This window comes from Oryza brachyantha, chromosome 1 (assembly GCF_000231095.2).
Source record: "Oryza brachyantha chromosome 1, ObraRS2, whole genome shotgun sequence".
Lineage (NCBI taxonomy): Eukaryota > Viridiplantae > Streptophyta > Magnoliopsida > Poales > Poaceae > Oryza > Oryza brachyantha.
This window is the reverse complement of record NC_023163.2, coordinates 16,495,785-16,519,217: the sequence shown is the minus strand read 5'-3', so window position 1 is coordinate 16,519,217 and position 23,433 is coordinate 16,495,785. Positions and strand designations below refer to the sequence as shown.

Genomic DNA, 23,433 nt, shown 5'->3' with positions numbered 1-23,433 from the left:
ATGCTTTATTTGTGGTTTAGGGTACAAAGATACACCTCACCGTTTGCTACACAATACATGCCCCTCGAATGTCCAACGTAGTGAAGCCGATCGTGTCTCACCGTCCGTTGTGGCACCATTGTGTTACTGAGTCTCCAATACTCCGTCCATGTCATGTTCTCTAGGGGAAAGGCTAACATGATCCGTGGATTCTGGTTCGTCGTTCATGCCGTCTACCAATCTATCGTTGGGTTCTCCCAAATACTAGGCTCATACAAGCCTCCCTAGAACGCTAAATCCTATTTTCCCCCTTATTTTTTTTAATGATATCCACACATAGCACTGATTCAGGGAAAAAGTCAACTGTACTCCCTAAAACACGAGGAATCAAGTATGAACGAACCTCAGAATCTAGCACAGTGACGAATGGCAAGCACGGCATGAGCATGGGAGAAAAAAAGGTGAGGTGAGCTCCAGTGAAGCGAGGGAATCAAAGCAGTGAGGCAGAGGAGACGGGCGTGTGCGGACAAAAGGCGGGACGAGTGCAACCCATCAGAGATCAGATCTGATCAACGCGGTGGTCTGCTGGGAAGCAGCTGGGCGGCAGGCAGCACGCGAATCCCTGACGGCCGCGGCGTCCTCTCGCGACGACAGGGTCCTCGTGGTCGTGATCCACCACCACCGCCCGCACGTGCAGTGCTACGCCCTGCCGTGCGTCATCCATCCCCCAAGGCACACCCCATCTCGGCGGGATCAACGTTGTTAGACCCCTTTCATATTAGGAATTTCTTTTCAATCAAAGAAATTCATATAAACTTTAGAGCATTTCATTCAAATAGGATTTTTTCCCTACAAAGTCTTTTGAATCAAACGAATAAACCCTATGGAATGTCTTTGCCAGGAAATTTAACAAGAGGAAAAAAAATCTTTTGAGTCTTTATTCTCCTCAAATTACTGTGTTTTTTCTTTGGTTGAATCAAACGGCTATTTCTACGTTTTTCTGTGTTTTGTAATCATCTTTTTTACATTTACACTCCTACAGAATTCTATATTTTTTTTCTATTCCCCGTTCTTTTTATTCCTAAGATTCGAATGAGCCCTTAAAATCTACTGCTACCTCCGTCCCATTCTTCAGTAACTTCTTTTTTTGATTTCTGTGTCCAACGTATAAAACATATAAAAAACTTTAAAAAATGGCAGGAGGCATTTTATAATTATTCAAGCCAAAATAATGTCAGATTTATGGCGGTAGGAGGTAGCATTAGCAAACGTCAATCTTAGCTGCGAAGGCATCATCAGCTTTCACCTTTCGCTCTTTCCGTCACGTAACTGGTCTGCATCTCTCTGTCTGGTCGCCGATCGACTCGGAGAAAAAAAAAGAAAAAAAAAAGGAGAAGGACAAAATATTTTCATATATTCTTTGAAAAGCAAGGAAGCTAATTAATCACCAAGTAATGCTAGAAAGTATCCTTGCAAAAGAAAAAGGAAAGAGAAGGCCAAAGTAACTTACGATGAGCAAACCCATTGATTGGTCATTGCTTGGCCCATTTTATTTTCCAGGCCGCCCAGGCCCGGCCCATGCCCATCCAAATGTTTCTTCAGTATTGGGCTTCCAGACATGAATCCTTCCCAAGTTGATTCTGCTCTATGGGCTCAATAAGGGGCCCAGAACAAACGGTCAAATATATGGGTTTGACTCAATGTCTGCTCCAGTTAGGTTGTGGTCTTTTCGTGATCTGATTTTTTGATAGCTCTTTAATAATATAAATGACGAAATTAAATATTAAAAAGCTTAAAAATCTACTCTAGAATGGCGGGATGATGAATATTTGTATTGAAACTTTTTGTATAAAATATATCGTTTAGCAGATTATGAGGCATGTGTAAAAGCCGAGAAAAAAAAATTAAGAATAGTTTGTGCAGAAGAACGCAGGACTTATGCTACGTTTAATTTTTTCCAAGATAAACCTCAAGGACCTCTTTGACATATAGGTTAGAGAAGTGATTTTCCATACATCAAAGGGTATCTTTAAATCTCGATCATTCATTCTGTCCACCCCATTCCATCGTAACCATCAATTCATCCCACCCTCACAACCCATTATCCAACCATGCCTCAAGAAAAAGAATGAAGTGTTCCTATTTTATATAAAGCAGAAAAGTAATTGACTTAGTTTATACAGGACACCATACAAATGTACCATTATCTAATGAAAAACCAATAATCCCGCACGGTGAGTGAAACAAGAGGAAATTGCAAACACTATTATTGGGACCTGACACATTGCCGAGTAAAAAAAAAGATAAGCAACTTCGACTTTCTACGACAAAATTTTCTCAACCACCTAAAGACCCTAACCGAGGAGCATGATCATATAGGCAAAGCCTCCAAAGGTGAAACAACACCAAAGATACTGAAAATACCAGTCCAAAACTTTGGGCAAGGTTTTCACATGAAGAAAAGAAACACCGAACAAGATTTTTGTCTAAAAGAAAAGAGAGAGCGACATAGTGATAATCTATAGGAGAAAAATGTCACCCACAATGGTCAACGTCACCACTCACCACTCACCACTCAGAGATCAAGCAAGCCTTTCACCCTAAGATCTCTCATCTATAAATTATCTCTATGTTGAACAAACAGAGGCGTTGAGGGGTTTCCCCAACTTGGCAGCTGATGCAGCGGCTCACCACAACACAAACTCATTTTTTGAGAAGGGTATTTTTACCCGGCCTCTATATATGCAGCCATTTTTTTTTATTTCGAGAACTTTGGGAACTTAGTCTAAATAGGGAACTTAGCTCCTCAAATACCCAATCTAAAATTCATGCTCCTATGAAGATTTGAATCCAGTACCTTGGGTGCTACTCAGGTCACTGCAACCGCTAGAATACATGTCCTTTCGCTGCAACCACAACACAAACTCTACCACACTATAGAATAAGCCATTTTTACTAAAATTCGTTCTATAGTCTACACTTAATACAAGGTCGAGATATCCCTTCTTTCCATACTTGTCGCTATATTTTCTTATGACACTAAAGAGATATATGCACATTTGTGAATGTGGCTCTACCATATGTTCAAAGTGAAGGGGGCTAATTGTGAAGCCTTGACATTACTGAAATTCTATTGAAAACACCATCGTACAGCCTGTGTTTCCTCTAAAATTGTTGATACTTGTATAGCACCATGCTGTCAAATGGCTGGCTATACGCGTCCTAACCTTGTCATTTGGATTTTATTAATGGCAAGCTTCAAGAGAGATCTGGTAAGGTTTCCAAACTTTTGGAAATGTTCTCTTAAGATCTACTATAAAGACTTTGATGTTCTATTAATATTGAGATACAAGAATTTCGAAAAGAAGTCTAATTACTACCGGAATCGAAGAACAAGTCGTAAATGACTGTGCATAGTGTATATCCCTAGCTCATGCAGAAATTGAAAACACATTTTTATAAGCACTGTACATACCAACTTTTCATAAGCATCAATCAAGTGAAACTGTCCCATTTCCACGTGATCACATACCACGGGAACTGTTGCTATCTTATTTTGCACATGAACAGAGAAAATCCCCATTACCTATACCTAGCCTAAGATATTTACGCTTATGCTTATACTTATAGGCTAAAATTTAAATTTTTAAAACTTAAATTTGGAGTTAATTTTAGGATTTTTTTTATCATAGTTATTTTTTATCATTTGCTTTTAAATCACTGAGAACACGCATATAAAAGTTATATTTATAAGATATTTTTTACTCGCTAATAAGTCATTTCGTCTATGTTTACTATACACCAAAAGATGATGCACATATAAATTTTCTAAAATCCCTAAACAGAGAGCTCATCCTATAATGAAGAGATGGGCACCTGCAGGTCCTTGCACCCACAGGCCAGGGGGACCAAAACAGCCAGGACGTCCTCTGCTTGGCTTCATGCATCCCCTGATCGGTCCAAACTCACTCACCCTGCCATCGCATCTATCTGCCAATTTTTAAGGTCCCCATCCTGAAGCTAACTCCAAGATAGCCAAAACAAAATGAAACATTCCGAGTACTATAAAAGCTGGAGAAAACTGAGTAAATGACCCCCCCCCCCCCTCCATTGCAAGGGCAGTACTGTGTACTGCACTGTGATACAGTCATACCACTTAGTACCCCTGTCTTTTCGCTTCCGCTTATACTTACAAGCCAAAATTTGAATTGTCAATGTTAAACTTGGAGTTGATTTTAAACTTTTTTTTATGAAAGTTTATTTTTCAGCCAAAGCTTTTAAATGGCTAAGAATACGTATATAAAATTTTTATTTATTTATTATTTTTTATTTACAAATATGCCAAGCCAAACAATCACCCAATAACTCTCCATCGGATTATTGCTCTGGTGATCTGATCTCATTTTGTGGTGAGCTGAGGTAGTCAGAGGCAGGGAGCCAGGGACCAAGAACACAGTGAGACAGCAGCTTAATTAACCTGCCCAGCTTTTTCTCTGCTGCGAATTAATCCAAGCGCGAGATTATTTGTGCGGTCGGGGTAATGACCGACTGATGATCGATGGTGCAGCGATGCAGATGCAGGCGATCTGCATTGAAGGCGGTTGATCCGTACTCATCGTCATCCTGGATTTGTAACTGCAATTTGCAAGTGAGAAACACATGCAATGCAGCAGGCAAGCTTGGTGACCAGATGAAATAATCAGTGCCCTAGTTTTTTTTTTTCATTTTTGGATTGCTGTTTAGTACTATCTCTGTTTTATTTTTGGATTGCTGTTTAGCCCTGACTAAATTTATCAATTGATGAATATATATGATTTATATATATGTCTAGATTCATTAGCATCCATATAAATCTAGGTAAAAATAGAAAGTCCTACGTTGTGAAACGGGGGAGGGAGTAGTATTAGGGGTTGTTTAGTTTGCAATTTTTTTTACAAAAACATCACATCAAAATTTTAAACACACATTTAAAGTATTAAATTTAGTCTAATTACAAAAAAATTTCAAATTCCGCCTGGAAACCGCGAGACGAATCTTGTGAGTCTAATTAATCCGTCATTAGCACATATTGGTTACTGTAGCACTTATGCTAATCTGGTCCTAATTAGACTCAAAAATTCGTCTCACTATTTTCTCCATAACTGTGTAATTAGTTTTAATGTTTATATATTTAATGCTTTATTTAGATGTTTAAAGATTCGATGTGATGTTTTAGGAAAAAAATTTGGGAACTAAACAGCTCCTTAGTCTGTGAGGATTTCCACTGAGTTTGACAATTTCTTGGAAGCATTGAGGCAATGTGACTTTGATTGCTTAGATAAACAGCCAATACAAATATAGCAAACTAACACTAACTAATTAACCATAACATACCCAAGTGAAGTTCCAAGAGAAGGAATTAATCATGTCAACAGGAGTAGGCTTATCTAAACATGCAGAGTCACATTGGGTATTATGGAGGAGTGATTAATTAGCAGAGAAATTAGCTAGCTAGCGACAGGAAGCATTAGCCATGTCTGTCTGTCTATCTATGCAATGTCACTATGCGTGTACAGTATAGTGTCATCTAGTGGATCCTCAAATTGGGCCGTTAGTGCTGTGCACGACAACTGATGGATGGATACATGCCACCGGCTTCCGGCTCGACCTTCTGTACTATCTCCTTCGTTTGTTGTCTTTTTTAGGAAAAAAAAATCAAACAATGTATTTAATAGTGAAAAATAATTTAGGAATAAAATTTTTGTATACTACTCTTAATGATTTAAAAGCTAAGACTGAAAAATAAACTACGGTGAAATATCCCAAAGTCAACTCTAAATTTAAGGTTGAAAACTTTAATAAGCATAAGTATAATTGAAAAGATGAGGTGCCACTTAATCATGTGTTGTTCATAGTAGGAAAAACAAAATGAATACTCTTTCATGCCAGAAGCAATGCATTCGTATCTCTGTCAATATATTCTGTTGGAATATAAAGCAAATTATCAGGTATTTCCTCACCAGCTTAATCTTTTAGGTTAATTTAGTCGGTGCATGTAACTTATTAATTTCTTTTTTTAACCCTTTATATTAGAATTCTCTCAGTTTAAAATTTGGATGGTAGCATAGAGAAGGAACCTTTATTGTTTTAGGAGAAAGAATCAATGAACCTTGAAACTGCATTTTAAGATAACTAAGTTCGAGTTCGGCACTTGGGTTGATTAGCCGGCGCGGAAAAGATGATAATAGATTAATACATGATTAATTAATTATTAATTATTAAAAAAATTAAAATAGATTAATATGATTTTAAAAGAAATTTTCTATAGAATTTTTTTTGCAAAAAACACACCGTTTAGCGGTTCGGTGAGCGTGTGCGTGAAAAAGAATGAATATGGGTTATTAAGGTGTGCAAACGATCGCAGCCTAAGAGCAGGTACGACTATAAGCCAGCTATAAATATATTTTAAAGAGATAAGAGATGAGAGAAAAGAGCGATGAGTTTAAATAAGACAAATGGTCGGCAGTTAACTACGGAAAAATAAAAAATAAAATTATTATAAGATGAATACGTTGAAATGACCAAAAGTTGACAGATTATTTTGATTTTTGAGCTTTTGACGCTGGAATCGGTGGCTGGCTGCACCAGCCGCGTTGATTGGATGGACGAGTGGTGGCGGTTGATTGATTGCAGAGAGACGGACAGAAGATAGGTAGAGATACGGACGTGCAACCGGTTGTTCGGAATACGTACAAATTAACAGCCAAGCCAGCCAGGCATCCTCCTATTATACGTGCACTAGTAAGGTTTAGTTTGATCCGTTTTGGAATTTTACAGGATTTTATTTCTTTAGAAATTTTTCTTACAAAACTCTTTAAATCAAAGGAATGAACTCTATTAAATACTTTGAAATTCCTATAGATTGCATCTTCATATATAAGTTTTGGAGAAAATTTAGCAAGAGGTTGAACCTCATGGAAAAAAAATCCTTTGAGTCTATATCTCTCCTCAAATTCCTGTGTTTTTCGTGTGGTCCAATCAAACGGTCATTTTTATGTATTTACTTTATTTTGCAATCCTCTGTTTTATACCTATATTTCTGTTAGAATACTATGTTTTTTCTATTCTTTTATTCCTTTGATTCAAATGGATCCTAACAGTATATAAACCATGGAGGGGAGGGGGGACGCGGACGCATACGACACGCCACCAAACCCACCCCATTGGTTCGGTTCCTCCCATGACCATGCATGCCACTACTACCCACACCCCTACTACAGGCTGTGCTCCGCCTCCTGCTGCCCATGGTTTCATAATTCATGGTGTGTTGACAACCGCATATTTAACTATATTTTTTTCATTATAATCTATATAATAAATAACTATGTATTTTTATTATAATACGTAGGTTGTTAAAAAATATTATTTTTTTTACATCTCACACGCTGGTGTTCCAAAATATTAAGTTGATTATATTTCACCTTAAACATAATATGATGTGATAAGCATGGATGGATCTAGCGTAGGGGCTTGAGTTACCCAACATGCTAATGCCCCATAGAGATAGGAGAAAAATGAGGGGACTAGAGGTAGAGGAAGAATAAGAGGGAGGTTGAACAAAGAAAAAGAAGAAAACGATGAGCTCCACTCTATCCAAATCCTATATCCGTCACTATAACAAACTATACCTAGCGATTAAACGTACCTCAATTTTCTCTCCTACCATACCCTGCACCGGTGCACGCATGATCTAAACATGAAACAAATTAAAAAGTTCAAAAAGAAAAATGAAGAACTCACAGCTGACACGTCGTGATCGTCCAGCGAAAAGAAAAAAACTCAAGCTAATTAACGAAACCTTGCACAAACCACGGGAGAAGATATATTCAGATGTTCCCTCCATGAGAGGTACAGTTTTCAGGTCCTGTTTGGACCATAGGAAATCTGATACGTACATTGGAATTAATAAGGACTAATTAACGTACAATTTTGCATAGGTTACGAATTCGCACAAGATCAAAAAAAAAACAAAAAGAAAAAGAAAATAAAGTCCTAGTTGTCAACGGGACGTAACGTACGTACGTGTGCCTATGTGTGCTTGATATCATGCACTCACAAGTCACAAAAAAGATAAGTAAAATCTTTGTTAGATTATAAGAATATAATGGAAGTGTGTAGTGAGTGAGTGTCAGTGTGTGACACTGACAGCGACCTCATGCGTGGTATTAGCCGATAAAGCAGGATAAGCTTTAGGTGATCAGGACACCACCCGCCCTAAACAAAGATGTTTTTGTGTGGGTGCAAAATGCTTGGTCGTCTCACTGTCACAGCAAGAACATTTCTTGGTGTAGTGCCACACATGCATGCAAGGTCATGTCAGGTCAGGTCGTTTCGCTAAAGGTATTAGTCTCCGTTTTAAAATATAAGCACCCATAGTTCAAATTTTATACCATAATATAAGAAATTTTCAATTGCTTCAAATGATTTGAATAATTCCAGAGGCAGTCGGATGCTTGCAAAGGCAACTTAATAGATTCAAAATTTAAAATTGATCCCTGAAGTAACTAAAAGAAGATCTTTTTTATATCTTCATAGTCTATAGTAAACAGAATAAAAATATTTATATTTGAAACTGACATAGTATAATATAATCAAGCTACCTATAGGGTTAGAATGAATGATGATTCAGAGGAATAAAAGGGAGAGGCATGCAGCATCTACCTACAAAGAAAAAGGTGAGCACCTATATATACTATAGTCATACTTGTCTGCCTCCACTTGGTGTTATTCTGATTAATCAGGTCTTAATCCCCCCCAGACTTTGTCAATTGGATCATGTTTAATGTTATCTAGGTATCCCTGGAGGCCTGATCTGTGGTGTGAATGACACAGAGAAGGTGCATTGTGGAGTATATTTGTGTGATAGTGAGTGTTTTTCTTTTGTCCACTTGCTTTGCTTTTTAATTTCCCTTTTTTTCTTATATGGTGCCCTAGCTAGGCAGAATGATTGTAACGCTCATTTCGGCCCTAACCACAACGGCCTGAGCCTGATGGATCTCTGACAGGTCCCTCCCTGCCAAAGGATTCATTGCGCTCAGGAGCTCTGTTGCTTTGCATGGCCTTGCTCTAATGAGAGAGGCTGGTGAAATTAATTAATTAACTAACCATTTGGTTCTCATAATTTGTAACTGCTTGCTCCTTAATTTCTATTATGAGCCTTGCCTATAATATCTGCTACGTGTGTTAGAGGTTGAAATGGTTCGTTGGTATCTTTACTTTGTTGCTTGAGGAGAGGCTTATAAACAGTGTGATTTAGAGTATACAATAATTTACAGCACAATATCTTCTCAGCCATTACAACTATGGCTTGATAACTATAAATCGATAACTATAATTACACAACATTTTAGTGACTATCGTAACTTATAAGGGCGGGAAGTGTTTTTAGAGTGGTTGTATTGTCTTGATGTAATTGACTGAGATTAATAAATTTTTTATTATCTATAAAATTATAACAGAGGATGATATAAAAGTAAGAAATAAACAAATATGGTGTATAGTATACATATTTCTTTTCTTTGACATTCTCTCAACGACGTACAAATCTCGCCAATGCCAGAAATGCATTGATCAATTAAAGCCATTTGTTGGCTAGCCATACTTTACCATTGTTTGACAAAAAAAAGTTGTCGTAAATGTCTAAATTGATGCTATCAAGTTCTTTGCCACATCTTAATAAGACTAAATGAACTTTTATACTCTCCTCGTCCCATGAAAAATGAATCTAGTATTGAATGTGACACATCCTAGTACAACGAGTCTGGACAACGATATGTCCAGATTCATAGTACTAGAATATGTCACACCAGGTATTGGTTGGTTTATTATGAGACGGAGAGAGTATATTGTTTTAGTCATTAATAGCTGGAGCATAATCTATCGAAAGAGAATTCTATCATAACTCTCACCGCAACCAATCAACCGTCAAATACGTTAAACTTTCCTAACACTAGACGTGGCAAGTTGGGTTAAAGCATAGCCAGCAACCAAACAACATGCATTGCACATATGCCACAAACAGGGCCACAGTGTTGGCGGCGCAGCGGATGCCGGGGCTGTCTGGATCAGACAACTAAAACCCACTAATAAACATTGTGTGATAATTACACCTCCACAGCCCACACAAACACACACACACAAGTGTAGTAGCAGCAGATGCCAACCCCAAATCCCCCTCCTTATCCGCTAAACCCCGGTCCCCACCACCAGAGGCAATCACCACCCCAGCACGAATCTTGATGACACCAAAATCAACATCTGTAGCGTGCACCGTAACAATGAATACCCTCACGCTCGTATGGTCACAGCCGTATAGCTTGCCTAGCTGTAGTCTATAGGTTGTAGGCGATGCCATATATGCCATGTATTCGTATCGCCCATGATTATACCGTAAACACGGGTTGAGATCCTTTGCTATTTGAGCAATTCTAATACAATACATTAGCCATGATTTCTACGTTTTTTATGCCACAGAGAAACTAGCTGATATTAGCTATCACTCTTGTAAAGCAAACACTACTGATTCACATATAAATTTAGTATTACTTATCTCTTTTCATGTCTTATGTGTTGTGCAGAAACATTCATCTCATGGGAGACATTGTTTCTCCTTCTTTCTTTATTTAATCACTTACCATATTATTTTCATCATAACTCATTTAATTCTATGGACATCATTATAATTATTGCACTGTGAATGCTCTAATTTCAACAACATTACGATCATTAATAGGTGGATCTCTTACTCGCATCCTTCTAGGACTCACATGTATTATTGCCATAATAGTAGAATATGTGCATCCCATAAACATCATATGCTTGTCAATAATATTCTTTTAGATTTTATCAAGTAATTTAAAGGAACAAAGTGGGCATTTTCCTATATATACATGGTGCACCTAATGTTCTTGTATTGTATAGACTATAGAGCAGTCAATTCTCATTTTATATATCCATGTATATACTAATTATACTTTGCATTCTCATTGTTTAGCAGTAAAATATTTATCCACAGCCCACTTTGCCACCTCTGACAACAGATCAAGGAAACACAACATCTCTGAGAAAACAACACCATTGATTCCCAAACTCCTAATAGAAAAATTATTACTGGTAGATTTTTTTCGTCAGGCACAAAATAAAAATATATGTTCAGAGTTTATGAGCGCAAAATTACTGTGGCTATATATGGATCGATCTGCCTTAATATGCAAATATTTCCAAGCAAACAGTTCATGGAGGCAACGAATAAATATTATGAAACGGAAAAAGTATTTCAGAACACATAGAAGGAACGTATGAACTAATTTTACTAGACTTTCGAGAAAGCAGTTCATTTTCTCTAAAAAATTCCGAAAAGTTCCTCCAAGTCAAATAGACCTTAAACATTTAGATTACCTACGTAATGTTCTTAAAGTTCGGTCTTACGTATCTATATTGCAACTCTAGAGCTAATAGTTTGACAAAAACTATAGAAATTATACATCAAATTTGGTAGCGTTCAGATGTAACCCATTTCATTATCTTTAGAATATCCACAAAATACGGGTAGAAACCCTAGAATATTTTCTAAAACACTTGTGTTTAAACTAGTGTAACTATCTAACAATATGATTGTATCATGAAGTTAAGCATAAGAAAAACAACTTATTAATAATTAAAGAATAATTTATAACTAAAACATTTATATATGTGTTCTTATCGATCTAAATATAAAAAAATAGAAAATAAATTATGATTAAAAGAAAATCTAAAAATCAACTTTAGATCTTTGACTTATAAACATAAACATGAGCTTAAACTAGAGAACAAGCAAACTACCAGCTGGCTGAAGGTTTATTCTCACTCAAAACTTACATCGAATGAATAAACTACACATAAGAGGAGTTGACAAACAGATCGAGATAGGCAAAAAATACAAAATAATACATAATCATCATATAATTCATATCCCTATTAGATCGGCGGGACATATATATTATATTATGGAGACACAAATCCGAATATCCCTATTAGATCGGCGGGACATATATATTATATTATGGAGACACAGATCCGAAGTCCATCTCAGACCTAATTCTCAGATGCCTTCTGTTAAGAGGATTTTCCTCAACACAAGCGAAGTACACCATAATAACTCACAAAAGTCACGAAACAAACAAGAAAAAAAAGCCAGAAAATAAATCATAACAAAAATCGAAAACTTTACAGAGAAAAGAAAACCTCCGAAGAAAAACCAAAAACAAGAGTGAGTGACCATAGCTGGCGACCAGCCAGAGTTGCAAGAGAGAAATGGCAACCAAAAAAAAAGAAAAAAGAAAAAGAAAAGCAAAACAATATTGCACAGTGCACATATATAAATGCACCCCACTTATTGCTTCGCGTTCTCTCTTTCTTCCTCCTTTACTGCCTTGCTTGGCTGCCACTCACTCCCAAGGTGTTCGTCCTCTTCCTCCAAGCCGGAGCGCGAGACGAGCGGAAGCAGCAGCAGGTGGGGGGCGGCGGGATGGGCGACCGGGCGTACGCGCCGGCATCCAAGCCGGTCCCAGTGGCGGCGCCGAGGGCGGCGAACGGGGTGGCGAACGGGGGCGGAGGGGGAGTGGGAGGGGGCGGGGCGGCGCGGCCGCCGCCCATGGTGCCGGGGCGCGTGCCGCCGCCGCCGATGTACCGGCCAAAGCCGATGCAGGCGCCGGCGAGGCGGAGGCGGAGCAGGCGCGGGTGGTGCTGCGCGTGCTGCCTGTGGATGACGCTGGTGTTGGTGGGGCTGGTGTTCCTGGGCGCCATCGCGGCGGGTGTGTTCTACGTGATGTACCACCCGCAGCTGCCGTCGTTCGCCGTGACGTCGCTCCGGCTGGCGGCGCTCAACGTGTCCGACTCCGACGCCGTCACCTCCCGCATCGAGTTCACCGTGACCGCCCGCAACCCCAACGACAAGATCGCCTTCGCGTACGGCGACATCGCGGCCGCCTTCGCGGCGGACGGCGCGGACGTCGGCGACGGCACCGTCCCGGGCTTCCTCCACCCGGCCGGCAACACCACCGTCATCAAGGGCGCCGCCTCCGCCTCCTCCGCCACCGTCGACCCCGTCGTGGCCAGCAGCCTCAGATCCAAGAAGTCCCACGCCATGTCCGTGGAGATGGACTCCAAGGTCGGGTTCCAGATCGGGCGGTTCAACTCCAAGAGCATCAACGTCCGCGTCCTCTGCGCCGGCTTCACCGCCGCCCTCGCCAAGAACACCCCCTCCCCTCCCCCGATCGTCGTCGCCGCCGCGCCATCGCCGTCGCGGTCGCGGTCGGTCATCAAGTCCTCCACCTCCAGCGCCGGCGCCACCACCACGACGGACGCGAAGTGTAAGCTCCGGGTCAAGATCTGGATTTGGACATTTTGACGGATTTGACGCTAGAGAAGACTTCTTTTTCCCCTCCCTCTCTCTCTCATTTTTTTTCACCCCTTTTCTTCCTTTTTTTCCTCTCTTTCTCACAGTGTATGTGGATTTATTGGAGTATAGTTTATATGATTTTCTTTTACCACTACACCTTTCTCTGCACATTTCAGTGACCCAAACCTCAACAGTACTCCCAGTACCACACCACTCCATAATCACAGTAATTAATCACCACAATTACTTCTCTTATCAAGAACGAACCAATCAATCAAGCAAGTGCAATTGCAGAAGCATTATTATTAGTTCTCTCTCTTTAATTTAATTTCCGGGGCTGTTTTTATGGCGCAATTACGGCGCGCGCGTGTCGGTGGCGTCACTCATCACGGAGGAGTCGGGTTTTTTTTTTTTTTTGGCCTTTTTGCCTTTTTGTTTAGGTCGCCTCCAGGCTTCCAGCTAATACCGGACTGGAGTACTAAGCTGGGGAACAGGTGTACCTTAGCTGGCAGCTGACGTGGTGGGCCCGGCCGGCGCCGGGCCCACCTGTAAGCGGCGGGGGGTGTCCGCGACGAGGAAAAGAGTACGTGGGCGTGGAGGACGTGTGTCGGGGGGACGATGAGAGAGAGAGAACGGGACGTCACTCGCTCACTCACTCTCTCTGAAGAGAGAGAGAGAGAGTGTGTTGAGTGTGTGTGAGATGTGTGGGTTTACTGCAAAATGTGTGCAATTTGTGCGGTAAACTGGAGATGATGATTAGATTAGTGGAGGATTGGAGGGAGAGTTGGAGATGGGGGCAAATTTAATGGGGCGGTAGTGGTTGGGCGTGGGGGGCATCGGGTGCAATTTGCTAAGCCCACATGGACCCAAACGTAACGGTCATCTGATCTAACGGAAGCAGGGAGTACGCTACCCAGGAGGTTTTTTTATAAAACCGTGGAGGAACCATTACTGCCCAGCGGCACCAGCGAGAACTGTGTGGTACCCGCGGCTGAGCCGTGTAAAACTACAACAAATTTAACTAAAATTTCATACCACTTTTAATTGTATATGTGTGTTATTAACTATTTAAAAAGAAATGCTGAAAAATAAACCATGATAAAAACCTTTAAAATTACGATTAAAAAATTTAAGTTTTGATTTATAAGTAAAATTGAAATCACACGATGATCGATCCAAAATTCGAAGGGATGTTATATGATTGGTATGATTTGATTCATCATTCATGTGGCTTGCGAAACCGCCCGGGAGCAATTATTTTTTTCTTGTTGAAATTACTCCAACTCATTCTCCATCAGCACTCTGTCACGCTAAACGCCAAGCAATAGGAGGAGGAGGAGGAGTATTGGCACTGCTACTACACCCCGGTACAGTACGTACGAGAAAGGAGAGCAGCAACTTGCAGGAAGCGGTTAGTACAACTCCTGTGGGTAGCATCGGCTTGGTACCCGTAGCAGGAGGGCCAGCGCGGGCGGGCGGCTCTCAACCTCACGGCGCCAACGGGCAGCGGAGCGTCGACAAACAGGTTAAAAAAAAAGAAAAAAAAAGAAAAGGGGGGGAGGATGACAGGTGGGCCCAGACGTGGTTTTTGGTCTTTGATGAACTCACTCAGCGGCGATCCTCCGGGCGCGACACGTATGGGCCTCCAATCCTATCCATCCTGGTGCCGCAGGGCACATGGGGAGTGTTTATGACGCAATCTTATCTTCTCTCTTTTTTTTATTATTGTTATTTGTTGTTTGAGGAGATATGTGCTTTTATGAAATATATATAAGGTGGTGTTTGTTCACTTCATTTGTTCGCAGCAACAGAGAGAGAATTCTGTATGCATAGCTAATCATGAGCCTTTGTTCTTGCGGTTTATTTTTATATTTTTTTACTTTTTAGTGAAGGATACTTTTGACCTCTATATCTAATTGATATATTACCATTTTTTAAAAGAAATTTAGGAACTCAGTCTTTTAAATAATTCAAATCTCAAATTCTCTTCGTAACCTTGGTGCTATTTATGACATTGCAAGTTTACTACATGTTTCATTTTTTACAAAAGAGAAGCTATTTATATGTAAAATATTTACATACATGTTTTTCACGCATTGAAGACAATCATGGCAAAATAATGTATGATGAAAAAAAAATACAAAGATCAACTTTAAAATTAAATCTTATCATTAATAAATTAACTTTTGAACGTTTGTATAATTTAGAGTAAGCATAAGCGATAGCGAATTCAACTTCGACAGATATAAACGAACCTTACAACCAGCATTTGGTTTGTTTCTACTGTGGGAGAGACAACTTTTGTCTTCATTTTCTCTATTTTAATACTCATACAGTCATACTAGATCAACAAGCAATATCCCTCTTTTTATGAACGTTGCAACAGCAATGTGATTAATAAATAGTAGTTTGTGTTTTTCTTTTTCATGTCCTCCTTTCGTGCCATGTGAAACTAACACACCAGAGGAAACGGAAGTACTGTACTAAGCTTCGAAATGAACTAGAAATAGAACAGTGGAAGATAAGAACTGTTTTTGACAAGAACAAGCCAAGTTTATCTTGGGGACCTTTTTGTTTTTGCCGACAAGGGATGATGACGTCTCAGTTTCTCGCTATTGTGCATTTCACTTTTGCAATTTCAGCCAGTACGCAAATAACAGTACAATATGTATGCATACTAGCTAAATGACAATGCTTTACTTATAGATAACATAAAAAGGAATATTATAATATTGTCTAGAATAAACAAAAAACCTATTTTCATAAAATATCTTAATCTAATGTTATATGTTTCTATCCATTTGTTGTGATGTAATATTAAGAAGTTTTAAAAGAGTAATATGTAAAAACCAAAATGAAAGTACAAGGGGTGCTCGATTTTCCCACACCACACCACCATTCGTAGTATTTTAAAATATAGCAAATTTTATAGGAGCATATGTATTATGATCTAAGTTGCAAAAAAATATTGAAGTTTTTGCACATGGCGCGTAACCATGATTATTGTAGTATAAGAGTTTTAGAAAAACACACTATTAATCAATTTGACTTGATATTATAGTAAAAAAAATTGATTAATTTTAGGCGGTCGCAATTTGTGTACAATGTGTCAAACAATTTTAAATATGTTATTATTTCATATATAATTTTATAACTCATATTTGTCCAAACATGTGGTTTATGAAACTATATACTCCCTCCATACCTGAATATATGAGGTTGGTTAGTTCAATTTTTGAACTAACCAATGTCATACAAATAAAATGGGAGGGGAGGGAATACTATAATACATGCTGTTATTTGCCATATAATAGAAACCTTGTGGTTCTGAAAATTGGTTCATTACGCATGTAGTTTTATAAAATTTACTCTTTCATATAAAGATATTTAAACTAGTATGAGTTATAACAATAGGGAAATGCTTCCAATGCATATATAAATTGTGGCTTCCATATCTCCAATCTAGCTAACTATTAAAATAAATAATAAAATATACCTAAGTTTGAAGACTTCATTTTGAAGGGAGGATTTTTACGGGAATTGTGGAAGATTTTTTGGAGAATTTCATAGGATTCAAATTTTATAGAAAAAAATTCTATTAAGCCCTTCGAAATTTCTTAGGAATGCCTCAATACAAGTGGATTTAGAGAAAAGTTAGGGCTCTAATCTATTGAAAGTTTTTCTTTAAGTTTATCTCTCATCTAATTCCTATGTTTCATATGGTCTATTGAAATGTTTATTTCTATGCTTTTTTAATCTATTTTATAATCCTATGTTTTCATACGCATTCCTACCAAAATCCCATGTTTTCATATGCATTTCTACCAAAATCCCATGTTTTACCATTCCTGTGTTTCAAAGAGTGCATGCACTCTGAATGCCACATGAACTGGTTAAATGCTCCTTTGAAATATGTGATATAGAAAATTAAGAAATAGTAAAAAACATATTATTTTGACATGAATGCAAATGTAAAAATGTAAAAAGGATATTACAAACACACACGAAAAAAATAAAAACAACCTTTTAATTGGATCCCAAAAATATGAATTTAAGGAGAGATAAATAATTAAACAAAACTTTCTGAGTTTAAACCTCAGGATAAATTTTCTCCAAAACATGACTAGAATGAGACACTCGTAGGAATTTTATATGATCTAACATGATCGAATCCTTTCAAATGACCATATAGGATAAACTATTCAATATTTTGTCTTTGAATCAAGTGGGCCTAAAACACTAGCACCCATATAATTTTTACTAATTTTTGAACTTCTTTAATTTTAAAACTAACCACCCAAAACTTATTTATATGTCTAAAACTTTTGGGCACGCCGCTCTGCCTAGTATATCAATATCACTGTCGAATGATGTGACCAAAAGGTTCAGATTTTGATATAAGTTTAGGAGAGAGTTTAGTTTTAACGTAAAAATAAAAATGATTTAAAAAAATTACACCACATGCCACGACCTAGATTTCCACCGTCAACGTGTATGTTTCGAGACATACTGATCATGCTGGACGAGTCTCTTTCTAATTTATTGTCATATGAGTAGTTATCGATATATGGATCCGTTAGACCTGGGACTTGTATGTCAGTCATATAGAGTCAGAAAACGTTTCAGGTGATATACAGCAAGTTAAGAATTTGTTTCCATGGATTGTAATTAAGAGTAATCGTTATGAACTACATATTTAATCATCTTTAGAATCAGAATGGCGACGTGGTGCATTATAGGACAACTGTTAACGTCATTCAGGGTGGATCCAACAACGCTGTTTTTTTTTCTTCTTATTACCGCAGTTAGTTTATGCGATGATGATGGCATGGCACCGCACTCACCGTTCTCTCGTCGTCCTGCGGAGGACACCTGTGCGGTCCACACCATGCGCAGGCGCAGCGTTAAGATGACGTACACCGCACACGCTGAAATGGATTGGTGAATTTTGTTTCCAGTGTCTTGTACTTGCATCCGTCTGTTCCATTTCAAGAATATAAACGTTATAAAACCGTAAATATTTTGATCTAATTATTTCAGAACTACAATAATAAGGGTCTTGTGTCAGAGAGTTATATATATATTTAATAATTGATCATTTATTTTATGAAAACCTTTTCTGTGAATTAATATTGTTAAATATATTTTAAGCATGACTTTTTGTTGTGTTTGTACTAATTTTTTCAATAATAAGACGAATCAAAAATCATATCCAAAACTTAACGTCAGTATATGTTTAAAGAAACTAGTTGGCGTCCCGCGTGTTGCCACGGGTCCGTGCTTTGAAACACTTAATACTAAAATACGTGTTCAATAATTACAATAAGTATGCCACTAGTGTAGAGGCGAAAATATAGCATTGTTATAATATATTATAAAAACTGCAGCAGATTAGAAAAAGAAAAACAATTCAACCATTGCGAACAACAGGCGTGCGGAGTGGTCGAGAGGAGGAGACACGGAAGGGCTGAGTCCATGGGGACTCGGTGGTGTGTCGTCGTGTCGATCTCTCCTCCTGCCTCCTGCCGTAGCACCCTGAGTGGGCATGGGACGCTGGACGGCCCAGATCGTAGGAACACATCAAACTCACAGCAAATCAACGGTTAAAAACAGATCGATCTCCTATTGTACTGTAGCAACCGGAGGCGGGCACGCAGCGACGGCAAAAACTAAGAGTTTTATATGATATATGCAGCTGGATTTGCTTTGAATATAGGTATAGCTTGATTTACTCTGAAGGTATTGTAAAATTAGTTATGCCTGTTCTAATGTATAGCGTAGCGTTCAAATTTTGTAAAAAAAAAATGTAACTACTTATCCACCTGCTTTATCATCCAATTAATCACACTTATCTCCAATTTTTTATATACTTTTTTATCAAAGCCAATCACAATCATCGATTTAATTAAACCTATTTTTAATATCAGCGAAAACTCTAGAGATATTTCTTGTTCCCATAGTTTGGTCTAGATCGAGCTGAGAGGGGGTGAGTAGTAGGTTTTACATTTTCATGCTAATGAGCTCCAATCTTTCTTGATATCATGGCCGCTGATGTGGCAATGAACTCAAGATAAACACGCCAAATGGCATCCAATGTACGTGTTTTTAAGGCATAATAAAATCCTTAATCCATCAAGTCTTTTTTGAGAACCTTTTTCCATAAAGACTAGTACACACACCATTTGCATATACCAGGCAGAGTGGCACTCCATTATAGTGTATAAAAAGGAGGAGGAGGAGAAAAAAAAAAGGGGGCCACATCACATGCCCTATGCTGCTGCATACAAAGGTGAAAAAGAAGATGTGGGGAGAATATTTGCAAAGCTAAATCAGGTCATATATATCCTTCATTAATTCCAATGTAGTGCAATGATTTGTCTTAAGTCCCACTTCTCCCGGTTCCCAAGTAAAGGAGGGCACGGAGCATATATGCCTGCCTAGACTATGTACGAGAGAAAAATAAAATAAAATAAAATACAGCGTATGATCCTGTCAAGGAGTAGTGATGATCACTTTGAGATGATGAAGAGTCAACGATATGAATCAGATTCTGGTAATACTCTAAATATTTGATGCCGTTAACTTTTTTATATATGTTTGACTATTCGTCTTATTCAAAACTTTTTATCAAATATGTAAAACTACGATGGTGTTTGGATCCAGAGACTTTTTTTTAGTCTCTTATCACATTGAATGTTTAGACGTTAATTAAGAGTATTAAATATAGACTGATAATAAAACTAATTGTATAAATTAAGGCTATTTCATGAGACAAATTTTTTTAAGCCTAATTAAGCCATGATCAGTAAATGTTTACTATAGCATCACATTCGCTAATCATAAACTAATTAGCCTCAATAGATTCATCTCGTGAAATAGTCCAGAGTATGGGGTGTGTTTTATTAATAGCCTATATTTAATACTTTTAATTAGTATCCACACATTTGATGTGACAGGGACTTAAAAAAGTTGTGTGGAACCAAACACCCTCTATATATGCATAAAAGTATATTTAACAATAAATAAAATAATATAAAAATAATTAATAATTATGTAAATTTTTTGAATAAGACGAGTAGTGAAACATGTATAAAAAAACTAACGGTGTCCAACATTTAGGGACGGAGGGAGTATTTTGTTGAGATAAATGGTCTCTGCGATTGGAAGATCAAGCCTTGAATGGAAGAATATGAAATCATGTATGAAGTCATCACGTGACAAGTTCTAGAGAGGAAATAGTTGCGGAGACCTATTTTTTTTCTTGTGTTTATAAGTTAAAATTTAAATTTTAGTTTGAAGTTAATTTTAAGTTTTTTTTATCATAGTTTATTTTTCAGTATTTGTATTTAGATCACTAAGAATATGCATATCAAAGTTTTATTTATAAATTATTTTTTTTTAAATATGTCATTTGATTTTTTTTCACCAACCATCCTAAGAATAGGGGTGACGATTTTCTAACATTTAGGTTCAACTTGTGATTCATGCTCCATATATGATCTTATTCTCCATCTTCGATAAAATGCCAAAGAAAAAGCTTATGAGTGGTTAGATTTCAGGTTCTGGTGAAGGAGAGAACAGAGGTTTCCCGTCCTAGAGGTTAGAGGATGGTGGCCTACCACAAAAAATGGAGTACGGCCAGGGGCAGAAGTATGATAAAAAATAACTAGGGATATGTATCTCTACCTCATAGAACAGTTAAAAAGTCAAGTGAAACTGATCATATCATTGCAACTTATAAAAACTCTGAGATATTATCATTTTTCTATTAAAGTAGGAGCCCATAAGTCATACTACTATGGTCCTATGGATATACCTAAGGAGCATAAATTTTGATTGGGGTCTAGAGCCTCTCATCATTTGTATGTTAAATCTGCCTCTGGTAATGGCGACGGGAATATGTCCTGAGTGATAGATAGACACTGGAAAAAGAGAGAATGCAAAAGTTCTTTAGAACTGCAGAAGGCAGTGTGATAAAACCCCACCAAAAAGTTGTGAGTCAATGACTACAAGTTATGTATGACAATTCATGATATAATAATTCATGATATAATGATTTGAATTTCACCTCAATTCAAACATATTTCATCCAAAAATTATTGGTGTGTGAGTCTGATGCATGTGTGTTATGGCGTGCATGTCTTTATGCAACATGGAAAAAAATATTGGTTCCGCATATAGTTTTTATAGAGAAAAATTTTCGCCCATTGGTATCTAAGTGTCTTAGGCCACGTTCACCACCTCCCCTAAGTTAACACCCTCGTTTTCTACGCGCACGCTTCCCGAACTACTAAACGGTGTACTTTTTGTAAAAATTTTCTATAGAAAAGTTGTTTTAAAAAATCATATTAATCTATTTTATATTTTTTAAATAATTAATTAATTATGTATTAATCTATTGCTACGTTTTCCGTACTGGATAAGTTAACTTACCGTACATCCAACCGAACGCGGCCTTAATGTTATTTATACATAAAGCTGTTAACTTTTAATATGACGTTTGATCACCCATCATATTAAAAACACTATGTAAATATTACATATTTTGTTATTATTTATGTTTTTTCATTAAGATTAATCGTAGAATGACTAATATACTTGTGTATTTAAAAAAACTTTAAATAAAACAAATAATTCAATGTTACGTGACAAGTCAGTAGAGTTATATATTTATAAAGTGAGAAAGTAACGTTATAATCCCAAAACTTCGTGAAGTGAAAGAAAAACAACTGCGTAGCTGAAGGAGGGGCCATTTAACTATCTGTCACTGTGCAACAAGCATGTTTAAACCCTTGGACAACATTTTCTCCGACACAGTGCTAAATATTTTACCATTCACCTCTTTAGAGCGGTAAAAGTATTACACCCCCGTTTCATATACTATAAAACGTTTTGAAAATGTTAAAATTTATCTATTAATCAATATATTGTTTATATAAATCGATTATAGGACAGAATCTCATCCGGATAAGATACATTATAAACCAGATGATACCAGCTGATATAATATGATACTATCGGTGTTGTACGCCAAGGGTAGCATGAAGGGTGTTGACGGAGTCACGGAGATAAGTGTCGGTGAACGGGATAGCATGGAGGAGTAGTGCCGGTGAGTTGTGTGGAGGAGCTTGGAAGAGACGACACTGGCGAGTAACGCGGAGGAGTGGCACCAACAAGCGGAGGTGGGCACATACGGTCAACTTATTAGGATGTATTTGGTTAACAATCAAGGTGAGATGGAAGGTAGCCCTTCATGCTTTCAAGGATATGATTATCTAGTTCTATGTTTGGTTAGATGATAGGATAATCCAATTTTTTGTTTTGTTGGATGTATGAGTATGAATGGGATGACCATATTGAATTACTACTCCCTCCGTTCTATATTATAAGATTTTCTATATTTGTCTAGATTTATACGCATATCAATATATATGTTTTGTATATATGAATCTACGCGAGAACAGATTAGAAGTCTAATAATATGAAACGAAGAAAATATTAAATATTAATATAAATTAATCATCATATGTCTTATCATAATTAGTATAAATTAACAATAAAATATATATCCATAATCATTAATTACTACTAATGTTAACTTTACTAATTAATAATAAAATAAGCTAATTATCACTAAATAATCGTTAATGATAACGGTCAGTGAAGTTGGATGAGTTCATTTAGCCAATCCGTCCGAATAAACTCATCCAATATTTTTCATGAAATATTCATTTCCTGAGCCACCCTATTCAGCTTCGTCCATAAACAAAATACATTAAAAAAATAAAACTAAGCGGTCATATCTCATTAGGAATATGCAGACGACCGAACACACCCTTAAAATGAGCTTGTTCGGAACGGAACTTTCTTATTTAGACTCTGTATTGTTTGCGTATATTTAGATTTATTAACATTCGTGAAAATATAAGTATTAGAAATTCTTACACGGTGAAGAATGAGTAATAAATATTTCTGAGAGACCACACACGTGATATAACACGTTGGATGCCACCTTTGTGTGGCTGGTGGCATCGACA

At 37.6% G+C, this 23,433-nt stretch overlaps 1 protein-coding gene across 1 annotated transcript; it reads left to right on the top strand.

Annotated features, from left to right (window-relative positions):
• Positions 1–12,421: 12,421 nt before the first annotated feature.
• On the top strand, positions 12,422–13,547 carry LOC102709797 (NDR1/HIN1-like protein 13). The gene has a single exon (XM_040527511.1). It carries the CDS (start codon positions 12,524–12,526, stop codon positions 13,403–13,405), a length of 882 nt encoding a protein of 293 aa, XP_040383445.1. The 5' UTR covers positions 12,422–12,523; the 3' UTR covers positions 13,406–13,547.
• The last annotated feature ends 9,886 nt before the right edge of the window (positions 13,548–23,433 follow it).

Bases quoted from the DNA above. Each gene is read 5' to 3' on its own strand.
- LOC102709797 (XM_040527511.1), top strand. From the start codon at position 12,524: ATGGGCGACCGGGCGTACGCGCCGGCATCCAAGCCGGTCCCAGTGGCG.